Raw genomic sequence first — 23,622 nt, forward strand, 5'->3', positions numbered from 1 at the left:
AGGTGAAATCCGCATAAATCCTAAACAATGTAAATATATTAATGAGAAGTGGTTTATCTTTTGTATCATGAAATTAAGTCGCAGTCTAGAATTTAAAATTCACCATCAATTCATTTAAAATGGTACGAGGCAAGGATGGTAAATAGAAAACAACATCAGAAATGGTAAATAGAAAAGAACGTGAAAGCAAAGTAAATGAAGTACTAGTGTTTTTGTGTTTTTGAATTTGTGAAAACAAATAAAAAAAAATCAAAGCAAACAAAAGGAAAATTAAGTCATTGAAAGCATTCCAAGATCAGCAATCAATTTGTTCAGGGTCTTCTCAATTAATGTCTTAGTGAAGATGTTTTCCAATTGATCAGTAGATGTATTGTAGAACGATTTCACTTTTCCCTTTTGAACTATGTCCCTGATGAAGTGATGATGGATATCGATGTGTTTGGTATTAGAGTGTTGCACCGTATTTTGAATCATCTGGATGGTACTGGTGTTGTCACAACAGATGGAAGTCTTTGAAAAAGTTGAAGCCTTAATCTAAGATCTGATTCTAAATCCAAAGAATCCGAGCGCAACATCTTCCAGCAGCTACGTATTCAACTTTAGCAATAAAACAAGCCATTGATGTCTACTTCTTACTGGCCCAACTCACAAGTCTATTTCCTAGCAGTTGAGCTCCTCTTAAAGTACTTTTTCGATCAATGCCACACCCACCTTGATTGGAGTTAGTGAATCCCACAAGTTTGAACTTAGAGTCTCGTGGATACTATAACCCAATATTGGGCGTATGTTTCAAGTAATTAAAGATCCTTTTTACAGCAAGAAGATGGTGTTCCTTTGGATAGGCTTGATATCGAGCACACAAGATGGTAACGAACATGATGTCGGGGTGACTAGCAGTAAGATAGAGCGGTTATCCTATCGTTCCTCGATACAGGGTTGCCTTCATATCAGCTCTAGTTGGATCAACAGAGATAGACATTGATGGAGACATTGGAGTCTTCGTTGGTTTGCTATCAGAAAATACAAATCTCTTCATTATATCTGCAATGTATTTTTCTTGACAAAAGAAGATTTCATTAGTGATTTGTTTAACCTGCAAACCTGAAAAGAAAGTTAGTTCACCCATCATGCTCATTTCAAATTTCTTGGCCATTACTTCAGCGAACTCAGAGCTCAACTTCTCATCAGTAGATCCAAAAATAATGTCATCGACATACACTTGAGCAAGGATAACGTGAGGTCCTGATTGCTTGATAAATAAGGTGTTGTTAATTTTTCCTCGTTTGTATCCAGTCTTTAGAAGATAATTATCCAAGGTGTCATACCGTGTACTGGGTGCTTGTTTCAAGCCAAAGATATCTTTATTTACGCGATAAACATGATTAGGGAATTTTTCACTTTCAAATCCTGGAGGTTGTTTCAAAAAGAATTCTTCTTGAAGATCCCTATGTAAGAAAGCAGTCTTTAAATCCATTTGATATACTTTGAATTTATTGAATGAAGCATAAGCAAGGAATAGTTGTATTGTCTCTAGTCGAGCAACATGGGAAAAGCTTTCATCATAATCCAAACCTTCCAGCTGACGAAATCCTTGAGCCACAAGTCTTTCCTTGTTCCTAGTAACAATTCCATATTGGTCCATCTTATTTATGAACATCCAACGAGTACCAATAATAGTTTTTCCTTGAGGCCGAGGAACCATAGTCCAACGTGATGACATTCAAACTCATTCAACTCGTCTTGCATAGCCTTGATCCAGTCAGCTTCCTTGCGAGCATCAACAAAAATTTTTTGGTTCTATCATTAAGACAATGTTCACAAACATGCAGAAGTTACTGTTGACTCTGATACAAGTGAGAATCCCATAATGGACATCTCCAATGATTTGAGAATCAGGATGATCATGAAGAATTCTATGATTTGAATTTTCATTCACGCTATTTGGGACGGAATCTTCAGGATTTGAAGATGTGACTGGACTAGGTTCTTCAGAAATCACAACTTGATCCTATAAGAATGACTAATCTTCGGTGTCAGAATGAGAGTTGATAATCGGATCAATGTTGGGAACAACAGGCTCAATAAAATTTGATAATGACTCAGAGATAGAGTCTGATGGATTGAAAGTGAGCTCATTTAGAATGGAAGAAGGATTATCAATCCGATTATGAATGAATAAGTCTTCATCGATGGTAAAATGAGTAGACTCTTCAACAATTTTCCTTGAAATATTGAACACTTTGAAAGCCTTAGACACAGCATAGTATCACAAGAACACTCCTTCATCAAATTTAGCTTCAAACTTTGAACGTTGATCCACCTGATTCAGAATATAGAGAACACAGCCAAACACATGAAATCAGGAGATGTCACTTTTTATCCTTTTAGGTAGCTCATAAGCAGTTTTCCCATGACGCTTCACAATGATCGAGTGGTTTTAAGTGTGGCATGTTGTGTTGATAGCTTCACCCTAGAAGGATATAGGGAGACCAACCTCAACAACCATAGTTCGCCCAACTTCAATGAGTGTTCGATTTCGTCTTTCGGTAATGCCATTTTGTTAGGTATTTCTTATAGCAGATAAGTTTTGAGAGATTCCTATGACTAAGAAAATGTCTTACAAAGGATTTTATGAATTTAGTGCTATGATCACTATATAGTTACCTGAATTTATGGTCATAAAGAACTTCACATTGCTTAGTGATAGAGATGATCTCATTAGCAGCATGGCTTTCTTTCTAAGAAAAATCACCCATGTAAATATTGAATATTCGTCCACGATAATAAGAGTGAACTTCTTCCCTGACCTTGACTTTATTGCGATAGGTCCAAATAGGTCCATATGAAAGAGATGAAAAGTTTTGGTGATGGAGGAACACGATTTTGGCTTGAAAGATGACTTGGTCTTCTTTCCCTTTTCACACGCTGAACATAGTTTATCTTTAACAAAATGCATCTTAGGAATTCCTTTCACGAGCTGATTCCCATAAATCTTTAAGATGTTCTTGAAGTTTAAGTGAGACAGTCTCTTGCGCCACAACCAGTTTAGATGGGATTGAACACGAGAGAATAAGCAGTGCCTAAGAGTGTTGTTAGCAGAAAACATTTCCATAACATAAATGTCATTCTGTCGGTTTCCAGTCAGCACATTGACATTCTTTTGATCGATCAGTTTTCCTTCCTTCTTGTTAAAATGGAGTTCATAGTCAGTTTCACATAGTTGGCTGATTGAGATGTGATTGTATTGAAGACCTTTGACATAGGATACATTTTTTAACACAACAAAATTGCATTTGATAGTACTATATACTTTTGTAGATCCTTTCCCATTATCTCCATACATAACAGTTGGACCATCTTTTCTCACAATGTCATCTAGAAGAGACTTGAACCCTATCATATGACTTGAGCGGTCATTGTTTAAATACAAAATATGTTCTTTACTCTAAAATACCAAAATATACAGTTAGTACATACTGACTCTTCTTGCAATGAGCCTTTTAGCAGAAAATATGATAACAAACATCAAGGAGACAATTTAACGACTTTACATTTTAATCCATTTGTTATTTCGAGCAATGATGTTGTCAGCACGATTTGAGATTTCTTCAAAAGTACACTTGTTGAATTTATGAGAAGCATCACCACAACGACAACAAACCCTGATTCCAGAATTATTTCCTTTAAAATTAGAGCTTTCATTTCTTTTGACAACTGGAATTGAGTAATCCTGATCAATTGATTTGAAAACTCTTGCTTTAGTTCTGATACATTGAGGCATAATCCCAATCCTGAGAATTAGAGTCCTTTGCAGCTTGAGAAAGGTCAGCGTTAAAAGTACCGATGCTATCCCTTGATACTTCAGTTTGAGGATCATTGACTTGAGACATGAGGCACTTACGTTTTGTAACCTTATCATCAGAAAGCCCTTCTCTATCGACGATGGTTGATAAGGTATTCATCATCTCTTGTGCAATTGTGCAGCTTTGAACCAATCGATAAACATGCTATTGAATAGAGTTTCCTATTGCAATCCTTGCATGTACATCAAGTTTTAGAACTCATTTCTCTTCCTTGTTGAATTCAAACACAAACTTTTGTTTTAGTCCACTGAAAGATGCATTGTCAGTGGAAGATCGATGCATGGAGACGATGGGACCCTTGTTATTAACATCAAGCATGTCATAGTCCATGATTTCGAGAATATCCATAGCCTTTGATTTCCATGCAACGAAGTTTTGTTTATCAAAAGGAGGGATCTTTCTAATAACAGACGACTTTGGATTATAGGAAGAAGACATGATAACTTGAATGTATCATAAACCTGCTCTGATACCAATTGAAGGCTCGTATTAATCGGATACACTCAAGTGTGAACAATAAAAAACAAACAAACAAAATAAAGAGTAAACAGTAACTGAAGAACAAGAATGATCACAAATATACTTTCACTAAGGAAAGGTTCTCACAAAGAGAACAGTCGCACAAAGCGAGGCACAAAGCTCTATTAGGGTTTAACCCTAATAGTATAATATATACAATTACAGAAATGCAGATCCAACTATTTGGGGACATATTTTAATCTATGTAAAGGTCTGATCCTAATCACTAAGATTACAAATCAAACATTTATTCTGTATTTACGTAGAATATCTACCTAATATACAAACGATCACTAAGATCATTAGGATCACGTTGTCACTAACAAGTTGTTTTTGGCACTGGTGTTGGAGGACAACATGTTAGGTGTTTGACTCATCAAATCATAAGGTGTAACCTTACACGTAGGTAGATCGTATCATTGATATCACCATGGAGAAATGCGTTTTTGACATCCAATTGTGGAAGAGTCCATTTATTGGACACCGTAAGAGAGTTAACGACATGCACTATAGTAAACTTGACAACCAGGATAAAGGTATCATGATAGTCAATCCCATGTTGTTGATGAAAGCCTTTGGCTACAAGCCGAGCCTTATACCATGAAATGGAGTGAGTGTGATCACATTTAATTTTGTATACCCACTTGCAGTCTACAATGTTTATATTAGTTGTGGGAGGTACAAGTGTCCATGTGTGATTCTGTATTAACATGCCATATTCATCAACCATAGCTTGTTTCCAATATGGGTGTTTAACAGCAGTCAAGAAGGTTGTTTGTTCGTGTTCATGGTTAGTGGAAGCATGAAAAGTTGTTGGATCAAAAGGAACTTTATTTTTCGGGTTTTGCGAAGTGCAGCAGGGAGTGCTCGGGCAATAGAAACCATAGGAGGAGCCTCGGTTGTGGCCTCAATTAGAACAGGATTTGTATCTGTAACAGGGTTAGGTATATGTCATTTTTGACAAGCATAGGAGAAGAGAGGGGTGGCGACAAGAGCCGGTTCCATCGTTGGATTCGAAAGGGTATAGTGGTAGGTGGGGGGGGGGGGGGGGGAGGGGGAAGGGTTGTGATGATGGAGAGTTGGTTGTGTAGTGGTAGGTGGTGAGGTATCAGGAATAATGGGTAATAGGTAGGTCAAGACATATGGGTCGGAAAGAGAGGGTATAGTTGGCGTAGATACAAGAGCCAAAAAGGGAAAGTATTGCTCGTAAAAATGAACATGACGGGAGATGTACAACTTGCCAGAAGTGGAGTCAAGGCACTGATACCCATGGTGTGAGTAGCTGTAGCCGAGGAAGACACATGGAGTAGACCTGAAATCCATCTTATGTTGATTGTAAGGACGGAGATGAGGAAAACATTGGCACCCAAAGACCTTTAGAAAGAAGAAATCAGGCCACCGTTTAAATGTGGACTCAAAGGGTGACATACGAGATGTGATCTGGGATGGTATGCAGTTAATGAGATAAATAGTGGTGTCAAAGGAAAAATGCCAATATGTGTTTGGAACACCCGATTGACCAAAAAGAGTCAAACCAGTTTCAACGACATGATTGTGACGATGAATGATGCCAAGTGAGGTAAAGAATTAAGTGAGTTTGTGAAACACAAACACCCCCCTCCCCCCCGAGTTAGTTTGAACAGATTTAAGTTTGGTAGAGAACTATCATTCAATAAGGATAAGAAATTGTTTAAACACATCATAAACATAATATTTTCATTTAAGAAGGAAAATCCACATAAATCAAGAGAAATCATCAACACATAACAAAAAAATAATTGTTGCCATCAAACGAGGTCACAGGTGTTGAACCCCAAACATCACATACAACATGATCTAAAAGATGTTTACTATTAAATGTGGAAGGTGACCAATGAAGTTTGGATGATTTCCCAATGTGACAGGAATTACAAAAAGAATCTAGACCTTTACTAGAAACAAGAAGACAATACTTAGAAAAAATAAAATTTAAAAGTTGTGGGTGAGGATGCCCCAGCTGGTGATGCCAAATGTCGGAGGGTGCTCTAAGAGTAGTGAAGGAAACTTTGGGAAGACACTAAAGGGACGTAAGATGAATGAAGTAGAGACCATTGTTACTTGGACCCATGAGGAAGGTAATTGTCTAGACAAAATTCAAAGAAAACGTCATTGTCTAGACAAAATTTTGAACATAAAGAAGACTCTTTTTGATTTCAGGAACATGAAGAATATTATATAGAGAAAAAGTTTTCTTAGGTGAATAAAAATGAGTAGAGCCAATATGAAGAATAGGTAATCATGTACAATTGTCAACATGAAGATCATCCTCACCAAAGTAAGGTGTGTGACTGTCTAGAGAGGAGAGATCATGCGATACATGGTTGTTTGATCCTGTGTCGTTGAGCTAGGTGGTTGACTGTGAGTAGTTTTCTGCAAAATTAGCAGAAGGTTGTTGGCATGGGCGAATGGTGTTAGGATCACGGTTATGGCACTGAGAAGGAATATGGCCAATATTGCATCTGTTATAGGTGTCATAAACGGTGTTTTGAATGGAAGCCCAAGAAATTTGGCTTCGATTACCGCATGTTTGTTGGTTGTAGTTTCCGCAGCCACGACGATTGTTGGACCCACGACTCCGAGAGGAAGGAGGCCGGTTAGTATAGAAGGCCTGAGGGGGTGATGGGGAGCCGAGTTAAGTTGAAGACCAAGCTGAGAAGCAAGTTGATGTAGAGCTTGTATGGGATCAGTAGGTGATGTGGCAGTGATAGAGGTGGAGCGACCGGCCGCGGTGGCAGCAAAAGCTTAACCAGGTGCAACAGTGGGTGGGTTTTTCTTGACCATAAAGTCATGGTCAGTAAGAGGACCATGAGTTCTTGAAAGGATGTGGGAGCTTGGCGAGCCAGGAGTGTGGATTTTAGGCCACTTTACTCCTCACGAAGACCGAAGATAACTAACATAACAAGGTCTTTTTCCTTGACTGGTTCGCCAATGTTTTCTAGAGCATCTGAATATTCTTGAGCACGTAGGAGGTAAACAGAGGCGGTTTCATCGGATTTCATCTCAAGATTGAGAAGTTGGGTTTTAAGGGTGTATTCTCTAGAAGAAGATTGTGGAGCATAAGCTATGTAGCGAGAGCCAAAGGTCCTTTGAGGTTGTGCCTTGGGTATGTGGGTAAGATGCTTCGGAGATGGTAGATAGAAGGAGCATGTGAACATGGGCATCATTAGCTATCCATCTAGGCTGTGTAGGAAGGGTTCGACTAAGGTTCAATTGTGGTGGCTTTCTCAGTGGGTGGTATAGTGGGGTTGGGACACGGAATGGTTCCATCAATATAGCCGAAAAGATTATTGGTAACAAGAAAAGGTTGGATCATTGTTTTCCAAAAAAACCATAATTAGTAGAAGAGAGTAAAAAGAAACTTATGAGAATTATGTGATGTTTTCTCAGTTGTGGAGAAGACGGTGATAGTGGCCATTGAGATCGATTTGTTGTTGAGAATTGATTTGATGTTGGCGATGATCGATTTGTGTCAAGCTATAACTCTCATAAAGAACCGGAAAGGGTAGAGTTGCAACCCTAGAGGAGCCGTACGTTTCTCGTGCTCTGTACCACCATATCAGACTTGTAATTGTATTAAGATAAATTCACATGTAAGTACATGAGGGATAAATATATATAATAAGCATATTTACACTCTAAACCGTATACTAACATTAACTGTCTAATAGGAATGGATAGACCTCAAAGAGATGAGATTTTGATGATATAATGTCTTTTTCATTTTTTGGATTAGTAATAGGGGCAAATTTCATAACATGTCGTGGGATCGTTGGTTATATAATCCTTATATATCTTTCTTGTAATTTTTTCCTCTTCTATTTTGCTAGAGGTGTTTAATTCATTTTGTCTTTCCAAAAAAAAAAATGAAGGGTATGTAACTCAAGAAAAATTTGAAATTAGTTCATAAACTTATAGAGTCCATTGCAATATGTGATACTGATGTTGTTCCTACTAGAACATCAAGCATCACAACGGATTCAACAACCAAGACAATTATTTACATGAAGTATAAACAATCGAAATAAAATCACACCTGTTTGAAGAACAAAATGCAAGCATATATACACTCAACGAAACCTATTATATAAGAAGACACAAGTAGAACAAAGTAATGGAATTTTTGTCTAATGAGTCCGGTATACACCAATTGCAGGACAATTTGTTTTGTTCTATCATGTGTCTTGTCTAGCGAGACAGATGGGACCTAGAAGTGTGAATATCAGATGATTCTCATTAGGGTTTTCAATTGATCTTCCACCAGATCAATCTCCACATTACTGTATTCAAGCCATAGAGAAGCTAATTCTTCATCACATACCACACGTACACGAGGCAACTCCTCCACAGATTTTGGCAGCTCATGTACTCCAGTACAACCTTTCATATAAATCCTCCGTAAACCAGCCAGTTTCCCTATTTTTTCTGGCAACCCACTCAAGCTCAAACAATCTGAAATATTAAGAACACTCAACTTTTCAGATCTCCAAATCGATTCCGGCAACTGTTTCAGTTTCGTACAAGAACGAAGAAATAAACTTTCCAAAGTCATCAAGTTCCCAAATTCTTCATTAAATCCACACATCTCATTACAGTTTGTAATGCTAATCTTCTTAAGGTGGACACTGTTGCATAACGCCCCCGGGAATTCAACTAAATCTTGGCAGTAATCAATCTCAAGCTCATCTAATTCTGGCCAGATATTTGGGGTATTAACCATTCGGTTCTTGAAAGTCTTGCCAATTTTGCACATTATTAACGATACTTTCTGCAGGTTTATGAGCGATAAAATGGATGGAAATATTGCGACATGCTCAAATCTAATCCTTGTTAGATTGTATGCAGAGGTAAGAAAATGGAAATTTTTGAATTTTGTAGGGTATAAACCGTGGTTTGAGATGTTTAGAATCTTTAATTTTTGGTTTCCTGCTAAGAAAGGGGGTAAAGTGTAGGTTTTTGATACTAAGTTCAAAATTAGAACTTCAAGGTTTGGGGCTTCCATGTTGCACCACCGTGAGGAGAAAGATTCTCCTGCAATAAAATTGTAATCGGTTAATAAGAAAACAAAATTTACAGTTAAATTCATTAATACCTCCTTGTCCCAAACAAATAGACTTTTGACTTCTCATAGACAAGATTAATATTGTTCTGGGAAGTATTAGATGCAAAAAATAGCAACATACTTAATATTGAGCTGTTTACTACAGTTACTTCCATTTCTTCCTGTTACTACATTGTACTTTGAAATATAGTAATGCTATCTAAATGCAAAGTAATATCTGCTGCTATGATTGGGTAGATTTTTCAAAGTATAATGTCCTATAAGAAAAAAATTGAAAGTAGAAAACTATATAATTTGGTAGATTTTCAGAGTACAATGTCTTAACAAGAAAAAAAGTTGTATATACAGTGATGTAATAGAAAGAACTGAAAGTAGGATAGTATAATAAACAAATACAAAAACAGAAGCACCTATTATGGATTAATCAACTCGACAAATGATAAACGATTTCAAACACAGAGTAATCAATGCAAAACGGAAAACAAGACACAATCAATTTACGTGGTTCACATGATCAGGATGGCTACGACCACAGGCGAACACGAGAGAGTTTTGTATTATTACTGACAAATGGCTTTAGTGAGATACATTAGGTTACACAAATTTAGGAACTAGCCCACAATGTAAATTAGGTATGCAATGGCTCACTAAGGTGGCTGATGGAAGATCCACATTGGAATTAAAACTCACATACTACAGTTCTGTGACTCGAACCCTCACTTGACCCCGGAACCAACCACACACAGATATAAAATGAACATATATTTAAATTTATGAAAGAATAAGAACCTGTGGAAATAGACAATACACGGGCTTGCATAGGTTCTTGCACTTGTTGGATATACGCAGGCAAGTCTTCTCCTCGTGCATTAATGATCAATCTACTCCTTTGTGGTAAAGGTAGTTTGCTATTCAAGTGAATAGCAAGCTCCCTCAGCATTTGTTGTTGGGTGACAAATTGTTGGTCGCAATAGTTAACTATTGCCCCCGACTGATTCCTAAAACTAAACAATTCAAGGATTAGGCTACAACAAAATAAACATAAATGAAATTGAAGTGCATCCTATTTAACAAGGTAGGTGTACATCAAATGGAAAATCTATAGTAAAATAGTAATAGAGTAAAGTTATGTTTCTTTTTAACTTAATAGGGGTGGGGACATGACTTATATATGTAAGCTATATAGGTGCTTCTATTTTACTTGATGCAGAAAAGACTACTTTATAAAGAAAATGAGAATAATGATTCATAGAATGGCTTTCGAAAGAATGGAATCCTCCGAAGGAACTGGAATATTCTAAAAAATATAATATTTCATTAAAAAAATTATATGATTTTCAAAATAATATTTTTTTACATATGTTTGGTTTACTGAAAATATATGTACTTATAAGGAGGGTAGTTGGTCTTTTCTTTAAAAAAAAAAAAAAAGATACTGAATTTCTTCCACCCTCCCCCTAGGTGAAATTCCAAATGATTCCAACAGAACTGAATCCCGTCCTTTTGACTACTAAACACACTACAGAACCAAGTGCGTCCCCATCCTTTCCCTGTCAAGTCCTATATATTTTTTTTATAAATTTGCCCATGCCACTATTTCCTCAAATATTTATTTAATAAGATTTATCCAAGCACTTTGTGGTAAAAAAGATTAAGAACAAGTGAAATACCCCGTGGCCATAAGATTGACAAGATTTCTAAAGGAAAGGCCAAAGATGGTGGCCATGGTATCAACACCGTCATCATCATGGTCGTACAAATGCACCCACATATTTAAGAGGGCGCTAACCGGGATCCTTCGATCTTCTGGGAAGAGCCCAAAGTCCAGGAAGCATTGCTTGGATTCATCATGTAGGGCCTCAAAGCTTCTTTCTAGGAGGATGAGTACATCCTTGTGTATATCTAGAACTGACCTACCTTCAGACAATGACTTCAGCATAGATCTCCAGATTAACTCATCTTTTCCATTTAAGGACCGCCCGACCACGATTAAAGTAAGTGGATGTCTTTTACAACATGCTACCATCTACATACAAAAATTACTTCTTTAGGAAGCTAAAAAAAATTCTGCATAAAAAAAACAAGTTATTCTTCTGGTAATCTAGTATCCTCTAAGTTGGTAGTTGGCCTACACCGCTCTCGAAGAGTTGAACGTGACATGTAATTTGGCAAATTGAAGGAAATAGCAACTTACTTTACTCTGTTTACTGATATGGACAATGTACTTTACTTTTTACCCATAACAATGTATTTAATTTTTTTTTTTACCTATAACGACAATGTGCTTACATTTTGTATTGATTACGTAAATGATAGTAGCTATGTACTTGCATTTCTTTCCACATAAACTACAATGTACTAACAATTTTTTACCAGTAATAGCAACATAACAATATTTCTTTACCAATAACAACAATATATAACAAAAAATTACAATCCTTAGACTAATAACGAAATTTAAGCACATTGCTGTTATAGGTAAAAAAAATAATAAAGCAGCATTGCCATCATCGTTAAAAAAAAAAAAAAAAATTAAGTATGTTGCTATTTTGAGTGAGCTTATGAATGTGTTCTTATTATGGGTAATAGATATAAGGATGTTGTTATTATGGGTACAAATATGAATGTACATTGCCCATATTAGTATCGTTAGTCAAGTACGTTATTATTCCCTGCAATTTGCCACATACACAAAGGCCCACTAGGTGGTGGTTGACATAAGATGAAGTACCCAAAAGAGTCAAATCACATTAATATGAAATGAAAGTCCCACACACCGTTCCATACAGTTACCTGATTCACAAGATTCTCATCAATAGTTGGAGTAGGTCTCTTTCCGTCTTTAGTAAATGCAGACTGGCAAAAGAGAGTTTTTGCATCTTTCTCATTCAAAGGATCAAATCGGAACACATCATAGTTTGTGAATGCAGTCCTAGACGTGACCAGAATCTTGCATTCTTTGTTCTTGGATGGAAAGTTTTCAATGAAGGAACCAGACCACACATCATCTAATACCAGAAGCATGGGACCTGATACTTTCTGATTCAAAAAGTTTTCTAATTTGTTCTTGGCATCTTCATTGTTTTCAAACAGAACTTGGGGGCAGGAGGAATTTGGATTAAAGAGGTCATTGACAATCACCATGAAATTGGGTGTTTCTGAAACCGTCACAAAGAAGATATTCTCCCCAAATTTATCTGTTCAAATGTAAGATACCAAAGCATCAGGCTAGTAAAATTATTAAAGAGGTCATTCACAATCACTATGAATGTGATGAATTACCTAGAATTTCAGGATCATGGCATAGCATTTTCACCAAAGTAGTTTTCCCACATCCAGCGGCAGCTGCAACAACTAGCACCGAACGATCATCACCATCATTAATATCGCTGCTTGAAAAAACCTCAGCCTTGAGTTTCGCTAATCGCTCATCAAATGCCACAATTCCATTTGAAAGTGCGGGAACTTGCCAACCATACTTTTCTCGTTCAGATTGATCTGCTTTCGAAGATGTGGACGCTGAATCACCATAATTATCGATCCAACTTCTTCCCAGTCGCATATCTTTCACATCCAAAGCTATAGTACAATCCATTTTTAACTTTACATCGTTGACCTCTAAAAGCGTCTGTGTAATGTCCCGAATCTGGAAGGCTTGAACTTCGATTTGAAAGAATCTTAGCAACTTAAAGTTGAAGTCTTTTAGCTTCAGTGAGTAAGTCAGCTTCTTGATAATTTTCCTCTTTACTTTCGAACATTTGGCAACGAGTTTTGTTGCTTCTTTGATTTCATCTGTAAACATCTTGCATTCGACCTCTGTACGATCTAGTTTCCGATTCATATTGACTGTGTCCTGAATAATTGGTGCTATTCTCTCTAAGGTGACAGCGAGTTGCATCAATTCTAGCTTGAAATTGGCTGTGGTTTGAGCTGCATTTATTACGATTTCATATAGTTTGGAGATGGATTCTGAAAGAAGGGGATCTAGTAGCATAGCCTTTTCTTGTGGCTTAACCTGAAGTCGGTATGAAAATGCAGAGGAAGATTAGATGGATAAATCTGATGATATGAAGATGATGGATACAAAACAGTGCTTGACAATTGGAAATCCGGTCAAGACGTCTTCTGAGTATGAACAAACAATCAGGAAAAAAAAAAGAAAGAAAATAATAATAATAATCTGTTATTTTCTATTTTAAAACTAAAATATCTGGTTATTTATGTCTCTCTTTTCATATAATAATCAATTACTCACACTTAGACTTACTGTTACATAATTATTTCTGAATCTCAATAACATCAACCTGCTAATGACTAAGAACAAGATTTGAAGATAATTTTGCATATGGAATGTCTTTGAAAATAATTTAAATTTCTTAAAAGGATTTAACTTTTGTTAATTAAATTGATTAGCATGAAATGAATTTACTTAGTTACTTGTTGACTTGTTGTAATATACCGGCACCACAGATTGTGAGTTTATATTGTACTAAATAAAATGGAAGTTATAAATTTATATAACTTGTGAGTTTAGGCTGCAATACAACACAAAATAATGTATCTTTATATACCCTTACAAAAATGATAATAAATTTTATATACTTCGTTAAGTAATTATACATTATTATGTAACTGTGTATGTATATGTGTGTCTATATATATATATATATATATATATATATATATATATATATATATATATATATATATATATATATAGAGAGAGAGAGAGAGAGAGAGAGAGAGAGAGAGAGAGAGAGAGAGCTAGGTTCTTTTGAGAACCAAAAGATTTGTGAGAACTTTTGAACTCATAATCAACTCAATATTTTTCAATACTAAAAACATCAATCTTCAAATGGTGCATCTAAGCCAATATCTAGGCTCAAAAAAAAAGATTTAATGATTTTTTTTTGGTTTTTTTGTATGAATGCTGATGAGCACAATCAACAATTTAGGAACTGTTGATGAGCACAATTAGCAGTCATATGGACTGCTGATTGTTCATCAGCAGTCCATATAGCTGCTTATTGTGAACATCTACAATCCATATGACTGCTGATTATGCTCATTAGTAGTCCATACAACTGACGATTGTGCATACATGCAAATTTCAAAAAAAAAAAATTGTCAAATCTTATTTTTTTGAGCCTAAATATGGCTTCGATGCACCATTTGGAAAAAATTGATGTTTTTGGTGTTGAAAAATGATGAGTTGATTATGAGTTCGTAAGTTCTCACAAATCTTTTGGTTCGCACAATAACTCATATATATATATATATATATATATATATATATGTATATATATATATATATATATATATATATATATATATATATATATATATATATATATATATATATATATATATATATGGACTAATATGAGTACCCACTTTTTATGAGAATTATGGGGACTAATATGATCAATTGCTTTGATAAAATCAATAGAAAAAATGATTCCAAAACTGGAAGTGGAATTCTTGTAATTAAATCAAATATTTTTTGATTGTAAATTAAGTATAGTTAGTTACTTGATTCACAAGAGTATCATTAATATTTTTGACTAAGGGCGTGTTTGGCAAGGAACTTTTGGAAGCGTTTAGGAATTTCTAGCTTTTAACTTTTGACAAAACGCTCTAGCTTAAACAAAAAGCTTCGTTTGTCACTACGAGCGTTTAACTTTTAGTTTAAACAAAACATTCCAAATCTAAAAGCTACTTCATGTAGCGTTTAACAAAACACTACTGAGATTTTGAAATCAATTTTCATAATTACCCTTAAAAATATATTTATATATTTATTTATTTTTAATCAATTGTCATTTTATGTGATTTTATATATTTCAAAAGCTTCCATCTACATTTGCCAAACACTCATATAAGAAATAAAAGCTACAGTTTCTCGATACCAGCTACCCGCTTCCAGCTAACAGCTACTTTTGCCAAACACACCCTAAATCTAACGCATAACAGAATTAGTAAAAACAAGAATTATTTAAGAAAATCTCAAAGGGGGGAATATCATCGATTACAAGATACTTCCAAAGGCTTATATGCAACCATTTATATAAGGTGGAGCTAAATTTGCTAGTTATTGCCATATTTAAAATTGACAATCAACTAATCAAATTAAATACCTAATCAATCCTATGATTTATGGAAATAAATGGAATCACATTATTGTGCCGTAAGGCACATACAATAAGTATTAATTATGGAAAATATCATCATAATTAAATTTGAAATGTATTAATTATGTAGAATATTTCTTATTGAAAAATGTAAAATTTACAATTTAAATGGAATAATTTCAAAGGGAAATAAGCAAAAATACTGGGAAATACGAAATAGAAGGTCAAAATGGCGGAATTAACGTCTAACGGGTGAGTCAGCTCTAGGCCCAAAATCCTTCGTTGTGACCTTCCAATTTTGAATTTTCTATAACTTGTGCTCATTTCCCATTTTTTACAATTCTCTTTCTATTGTTAAATCAAGTGATATCTCTTATTTCCATAAATCATGTGATTAGCTAGTTGTTTTTCCTTATCAATTTTAATTTTTCATTGATTTGATAATACCAGCCAAATTTGATCCACACAATAGTTTCTGAGTTTTAGCAAAGAAAAGAAAAGCAACGAAAAGAAATTAAGGAGAGAAAAGAAAAAGAAAAAGAAAAGAATTTTGTATTTTGTGTTCCGAGTTGGAAAGAAGTGAAAGGAAAATTAAACATTTTGTTCCTTTCTCTCCAAATCCTTCCAAATTTGAAGGAAATTTAGGAGGGAAAGTGATCATTTCATGTCCTTCCACTTCCATCATTTAATGAAACTCAGGAACACCAAAATCTTTTACTTTCTTCTCACTTCCATTTTGTGTTGGTTTATGCTCCTTCATGTATCTAATAAGCTTAATGTCATATTACCTCCATCTCGTCAGTAACACCATGTGTAGCCAGTGATTTCAACTTCTCACCATGTATGCTTATAGTAGACTCCTGAATCTCATTTAATTCCTGAACAAAATCACAAGAACAACAAAAGCAAAATCAAGAAGCGGCATTGGGATTTAAAGGAAAACAAGGTGACAAGTGAAGTTCATTGACTTTCTTTAAAAACACCAGCATGCATGTAAGCAAAATGAAGGGAGAAGTAAGAAAATGAGAAAACATATTGATCTCATAAATCAAATTCATCTCCCAAAAGTTCTTCTAGTTTGAGAAGAAAATCCATTGCGAAGTGGAAGTTTAGCGGCTTTCTCTACAAAAATATTATTGATTGCTTTATTTTTCTTTTATTTGTTATGCATGAAGATCCATCATCTCATAAGGACATTAGCTTTGTGTAAATGATAATAGCTCATAAAGCTAATGGCCATAGCATTGAAGGCACTGGATGGAATAACAACATAAGCATAAAAGGATAGGTAAACTCCCTTAATGTCTTGTGTAGACCATATACAAGTTTAAGACAAAAGCCAGATTCAAAGTGAATTTTTGGGCATTTATTTCATACGGAGAGTAAAAGAATTGAAGCTTTCATAGGCCGTGTTTGGGAATCAGGGACAAAGCCAGACCTATATGTGATAAATTACTAAACTCATCACTTTCTCTGCCAAGTTCATCGTCAACAGATGCAGCTTGCTTCAGACATGTACTTGTAAATTTGTGCATTACTGGGAGTGAGTTAATTTCCAGCACAAGGAAAGATTTAAACTCTTTACTTTTATATGCTAAATGTAATACTAAGTTACCTTTATTGTTGTTTCACTAAATTTAGACGATGTGGAAGATATCATCGTCTCCCCAAGCAGGCTTGATGTGAAGTCCAATGTTTTATAGATATCTACAAAAGATGATTTTGACATCTCTGCAATCTTGTAAATGTCCTCCTATTTATTTTTCAAAAACACCAGGGCCATATTAGCATATCATTACACTACATAGCAAACACACATTGCTATCAAACTTAAAAACAATCATATGTATAATACAACAGAAATAGGGATTTGAGATGTATATCAATTCTATTTGAATTATAGATATGTATTACATGTCACAAGAGGAAATGTACCGATTCAGGACCATGGACGATGCATCTAACAAACTTTAACTCAGTAAATGATGGTTTCAACTGTGTAGGTCGACCTGTTTTTCTCCATCCTCGTACCTCTGTAACAATGTGTCACAGTATGAACGTTCTATATATGCGTCATAAATCTGACTATAAATGCCCAGAAGTAGATTGGGATATACCTGTACATTCGATGGTATCACCAACTAGAATACTAAACCAACCAAGAGTCAATCTACCAACCTCCATTAACTCAAACAAATCACGGCGACACAAATAGTAAGCCCGTGTGCTTAGTTGAAATCCAGACAAATCTCCTCCAAGAACTTCTATCCATTCCATGTTGTTTTCCAAGGTTTCCTCTGCTACTTTATCATCAGTATAAACAAGACTCACACCACATTCATGTACCTCCAATCCACTGATCACAGCGATAGAGACGTTGACTTTATCTCCCGTATCCAATGCATTTCCAATTGGCCAATAGCTTAACCATATACCAACTTCACCAGATTCAGGTTTACCAAAGACTTTGGGGTTGTACATCAAATCAACACCATTGGTCGTACTGATCTTACAGAACCATAACACATCATTCTCACCTGATATTGTATACTTGAAAGTTACATCAAGTCCTTTGATTCTCCTATTCTTGGGAGGCGGAGGCACGTCAAAGGACACAGATGACAAAGATGATAACTCTGATTCGTAAGTAGGCTTCATGTTTGGATCCTCCATGTATGGAAGAGATGTGCTCATTATATTGAATTCATACAACATCTGGCCATGTAAAAGCACAAGAATTTAGTCCTCACATATAATCAGTTTGTAGGTGTTATGCTGATGTGTGTGTGGTGTGCTCATGCATGAATTTAAGAGAGTAACAACTAACAACGTACCTGGATACACGTACTTCTGCCTTTGGTGAGTTCATCATCACCAACCAGGCACACCTCATGATTTTGATATTCTTTCAACCACTTCATATGTCCCAAATCAATTTCTTCAAGTTTGGCTACAGGCACCAATTTGATAAAGCCTTCAATTTCCAATAAACTAACACAACCTTCATAGCCAAACTCTTGCAATGTGAATCGATGTGATTGGAAACTAATTTCCTCCAGCGACTTACAATAGTATACATACAATTCTGCAAGTGTACTTGGGAGACAAAGAAGCTGTTTAAGCATTGAGCATAAACTCAAGTCAAGGACCCGAAGATTTTTAAGATGGTCATAACAAGGCAGAAACTCAAAGAGACTATTGCCTAAATTCATGTACTGCAAAGATAGTTGAACACTAAAACTCAGAGGAAAAGACTCAGTACACTCAAGATCACAATCCTTGAGGAATAACTGGTGTAATGAAGGTGGGAAGAAAAAGGTAGGCTGTTCTGCAACTCCTCCACCAGAGGTAGAAGCTTCTGTTTGCTCACTCTTGCACAGGTTTCTACATCCTGTCATGTTCAGTAGTGCAAGACTCGTGAGGTCTCCAATTGTTTCACAAACACGAGAGAGACTGTGACAGTTCCATAGAATTAAAGTCTCTAGATGAGGGATCATGGACATGTTGCGTATTTCGGATAGATTGTGCGAGTTTGTAAGATTCAGAATCTGCAGCGATGGAAGAACCTGTAACAAAAGTAACAAGATTAATTAATGTAGCACTCAATGTCTGGATGATGACCACTAAGAATTGAGAAGCTAAACGGATAATTAAGCAACATAAAGAGTGTATCGGATTCCCTACCGTGGGTGGTTCAAATATTTCCAAGTTGCTATAGCTCATATCCATAGCCACCAAGTTCCCCATGAATAAGTCAGAGGGTATGGTTCTTAAATTGGATCCAAGCCAGCAGAGCCATCTTAAGTCTTCTGAAAAATTCTCGTAGGACCCAGTGAGCTCCACGAAGTGTAGTTGGAGCAATTTTAGTTTATCCATCTTTTGAAGTGCATCTGTCTTGAGGTTTGATAACTGCAGATTTAAAATGAAGAGGGATATTTAGTAAGCTTATTATTAGATCCAGGTATAAGTATGTGTGTAAAAATATGCATATATATAATCTTAGTGATTCTGTATTACCTTTAAAGCAAACTTCTGTTCCTCTAGCATTTGGCTGTCAAGTGCTAAACCTTCTATAGTTTCTGAACCCTAAAAGGAAAGAAGGATAAATTGTAGAATTAAATGAAATAGAAGGGTGTGAAAGTAATTGTAGGCTTAATTAAATGTACATATAAAAAGCATCTTACCTCTCCTTTACTCAATATCTTATAAGAGTCGCTACTCAGCCAGACTCTACTACGTTTTGCAGGGAATTTTGATTCTTGACGAACTATGTTTTTCCCCATCTCTTGAAGCAACGGATGCATCATGAGTTTGTTGTTTGGTGAAACAGAAAGAAGGCATCTGTTGGATAGGCTTTTGATCCCAGAAAATGCACAGTAATCATGCTGCAATATCTTTACCACATAATCCGCGTCTTTGCCAACAAAAAAACAAGCAATATGCAAGAATAACTCTTTCTCCAAGTCACCCGACAATGATTTGTAACTCATTATAAGTACATTTTGAATTCTAGAATCAACTTCTTTTTCCAGTAAATTTAATTGGCTTTTCCAATGTAAGATGGTATTGTTATTGGATAGAGAAGAAGCCAACACTTCAAGCGCCAAAGGATTTCCTTCGCAATATTGTACTGCTTGTATTGCAAGCTCCTCCAAACCTTCCATGGGAACTTTGGAACCAAAAGCATGACGGCTTAAAAGCTCTAACGATTCATCATGATTCAATAATTTCATTTTATATTCTTCACACCTCCAATCTGTGAACTTAAACCAATCATCTGTATTTTCTCTATTTGTTGTTATTATAATCTTGCTATGAGCATTAATCCTCCCAGTTCCAAGTAAAGCAACTAACTGACTACGTTCAACAATGTCATCAAGAACAATAAGCGACCTTTTTGTCTGTAAGGCCTCCTCAATCTTACATGTGCCTTCAGAAACACTAGGTATTTTTCTCTTCTTGCCGCCTAAAATACCTTTGAGAAGTTGTTCTTGTAGCACACGCATACCATCAGGCTGTTCACATTTTTCTCTAATGCCTTCAAGAAAACTCATGTTTTCATAAGTTTTCCAATTTGAGTTGTAGATGTATTTGGCCAGTGTTGTCTTGCCACTTCCGCCCATCCCGCAAATTGCTAAAAATTCAACATCCGGTCGATATAACCACAAACGGATCTCCTCGTATCGAGTGTCCATCCCTGTTATATTAGGTGGAAGACTAACTTCTTTGTGATCCAGCTTATTGTATATGGTGTCAACAATTTCCTTCAAAAACTTTGTTTCAGACCTAGAATAACATGAGAAAAATCATTAAATTCATGGGATGGTATTTAGAGATGCTTTGATATATATATATATATATATATATATATATATATATATATATATATATATAGGGTTAGGATTAAATGTGAATCATAAGTATTGTGTGAATGTGTGACCAAATCTAGACCACTAGATTAAAAGAATAAATGGTTGTGATTTTAAGGTACATATTGTTAACATAGACTAGCATGTATTGGATAATTATACCTAATTAATTGTAACAACAAAAATGAAATATTGTAAAGAGAGAGAATTTAAAATTTGTTTACATTTTAGGAAACTATATAGAATTAATTAATAAAAGTTAAACCAAATATAACATCTTATTCGATAAATTTAAAATAAATCTGACTTTTTGAGAATACGGCTTCATTCAACAAATATGAACTTGTATTTTGATTCTTTCATTCTTAAAGAATTTTCATTCTTTCATTTGTAAAGAAGACGATTGCATTTAGTAGTTTTTTTATTCATTCATTCTTAAAGAATACTATTTGTTGAGAAGTAATATTCTTAAAGAATACACCCCATACATAAGTTAGTTCTCACTCCACACTCCATTCTTTCGGCATTAAAAACAAATTATAAATCAATATTATAGATGTGCAAAAGAAAAAGAAACTAAACATATTCTACAAGAATGTGATTAGATTCTTAAATAATATACAAAAAAATACCAGAAACAAAATCCCTAAAATTATTATTTTAATTCTTGAATTCCTTTTGTTTTTTTCTTACTTATGTAAAGGCAAAATGGTTTAGGCTCATGTAACTTTTATCAATTGACGTTAGTGAAATATAATTTTTTTTTTATATAAACAATTAATAAAGGAAAAGAATATATATGAGACATACTTGATAATTATCGTATGAGTTTTAACCATGAGTATCCTTTTTCCGATTGAATATTGATTTTCATATTAATAAAGAAGGAGGACTTTATTTCGCTTGTTAATATGTAACCGACATCCCTCATTTAAGGAGAAATTAAATGCTTTAATTATTTTCTATAGTTAACTATATCCATATAGTAATTAATATTTTATTTTTTTCTTAAATTGTGATTGGTCCTTACATTCACACAATATTTGTTGGATGTATATGAACCTAACTCTCTCTCTCTCTCTCTCTCTCTCTATATATATATATATATATATATATATATATATATATATATATATATATATATATATATATATATATATATATATATATGAAATATTGAATACTTAACTTTCCAAATTACCTTACAACTAGTATGTTTAAATTTTATTACCATCGAAGTTAATTTCCCAAAAAATATAAAAGTTCGATTATGAATGGTTCACAGCATTTGCAACTGTATAGAAGTTTTTCCAATTTAATTGCAAATATATTATTAAAATACCAATTTAATTAAAATAAAACAAATACTGGTGGCCCACAATTATGTTACAAGGCACAATATAATTGTTTTTTGTCTTAATTTCCTAAATCAGAAATTAACATAGACAGTCTGCCTCAATTTTTTTCAAGAAAGAAAAATATGCTACAAAGAACTCAGTTAGATCCGCTTAGATCTAATTAACACTCAATCCTGTATATGATGTATCAAGAAGCATTAAGCTGCAGACTTAGTGAAATAAAAAGAAGAAATTATCAAAGTATTTTATAAATATAATTACTTTTTCAGACTTAATTTACCGATTCATAGTTTAAAGTATTGATACATTTAATCAACTAAAAGTTCTCCGAGTCAGAAACCAATATTTTGCTACAATCTAATTCTAAAATTTATAGAAAAGACAAAAAGGCATACCCAGACAAAACCATGCCTGCCAGATCAGCAACCTCTTTAAGAGCTTTCTTCCACAGGCGCACGTTGTGATCTGTCCACCTTGAAGAGGCTTTGACTTCGATAGCAAAAGTTCCTCTTTGTTTCCTCACATCAGAAGGATGGACGTGATAAAAAACAGGCAGAACGAAGTGATTGCACTCTCTTCTTTGTTGGAGGATCAACGCAAGCTCGTCTAGGCACCAAGTTGAAGTTGCATACTTCTCTGAGAATACAACTACTGAAGCCCTTGATTCTTTAATTGCTCTCTCGATCTCCGGCTGCAGTTCTTCACCTCTCCTGATTTCTTCATTATCCCTAAAAGTAACCATTCCTGCCCGTTTTAATGCATCGTAAAGATGATCTGTGAAAGAATGGCCAGTATCTTCGCCTCTAAAGCTTAGGAAAACGTTATAAACACTAGGAAAAGCCATAATACTGGATCAAGAACCGGAAGCGATTGAAATGTATCTGCAACCTGGATGGATGGAAGATGAAGTCAAGGGAAATTTTCAATTATGCAATAATACCACTTACTAACTACAAAAACACTATCCCAGCAGCGAATAATATCTTTGTTTAACGAAAAAAAAAATCTATATAAAATAATATCCACTAACCCGCTTACCAACTACAAAAACACGATCCCAGCAGCGAATATTTTTGTATTTAACGAAAAAAAAAATCTATATAAGAGTTAAGACAACTTAAAATTTAGAGCAACTAGAAATGGTCTCTGTGTTTATACAAAAACTACAATATAGGCCCCTGAAAACTTTTTATTACCGATTTCATCGTTATGGTTTCAATTCATTTTGAATCAAGTCCCTGCCATTGACACTCTTTATTTTTTCTAGTTAAACACGTTTAAAGT

The 23,622-nt window shown here is 34.8% G+C and overlaps 1 protein-coding gene across 1 annotated transcript; it reads right to left on the bottom strand.

Annotated features, from left to right (window-relative positions):
* Positions 1-8,307: 8,307 nt before the first annotated feature.
* LOC111878919 (uncharacterized) lies at positions 8,308-23,320 on the bottom strand. The gene is made up of 14 exons (XM_042898319.2): positions 22,734-23,320; positions 19,796-20,897; positions 19,629-19,697; positions 19,296-19,520; positions 18,446-19,177; positions 17,729-18,326; positions 17,547-17,644; positions 17,227-17,364; positions 16,400-16,489; positions 12,763-13,495; positions 12,274-12,677; positions 11,151-11,506; positions 10,270-10,484; positions 8,308-9,449 (listed from the first exon to the last, which is right to left on the bottom strand). The coding sequence occupies exons 1-14, from the start codon at positions 23,180-23,182 to the stop codon at positions 8,641-8,643; spliced, it is 6,018 nt and encodes a 2,005-aa protein (XP_042754253.1). The 5' UTR covers positions 23,183-23,320; the 3' UTR covers positions 8,308-8,640.
* Positions 23,321-23,622: the final 302 nt, after the last annotated feature.

The sequence above is a fragment of the Lactuca sativa genome, chromosome 9 (genome assembly GCF_002870075.4).
Source record: "Lactuca sativa cultivar Salinas chromosome 9, Lsat_Salinas_v11, whole genome shotgun sequence".
In the NCBI taxonomy this organism is placed as follows: Eukaryota; Viridiplantae; Streptophyta; class Magnoliopsida; order Asterales; family Asteraceae; genus Lactuca; species Lactuca sativa.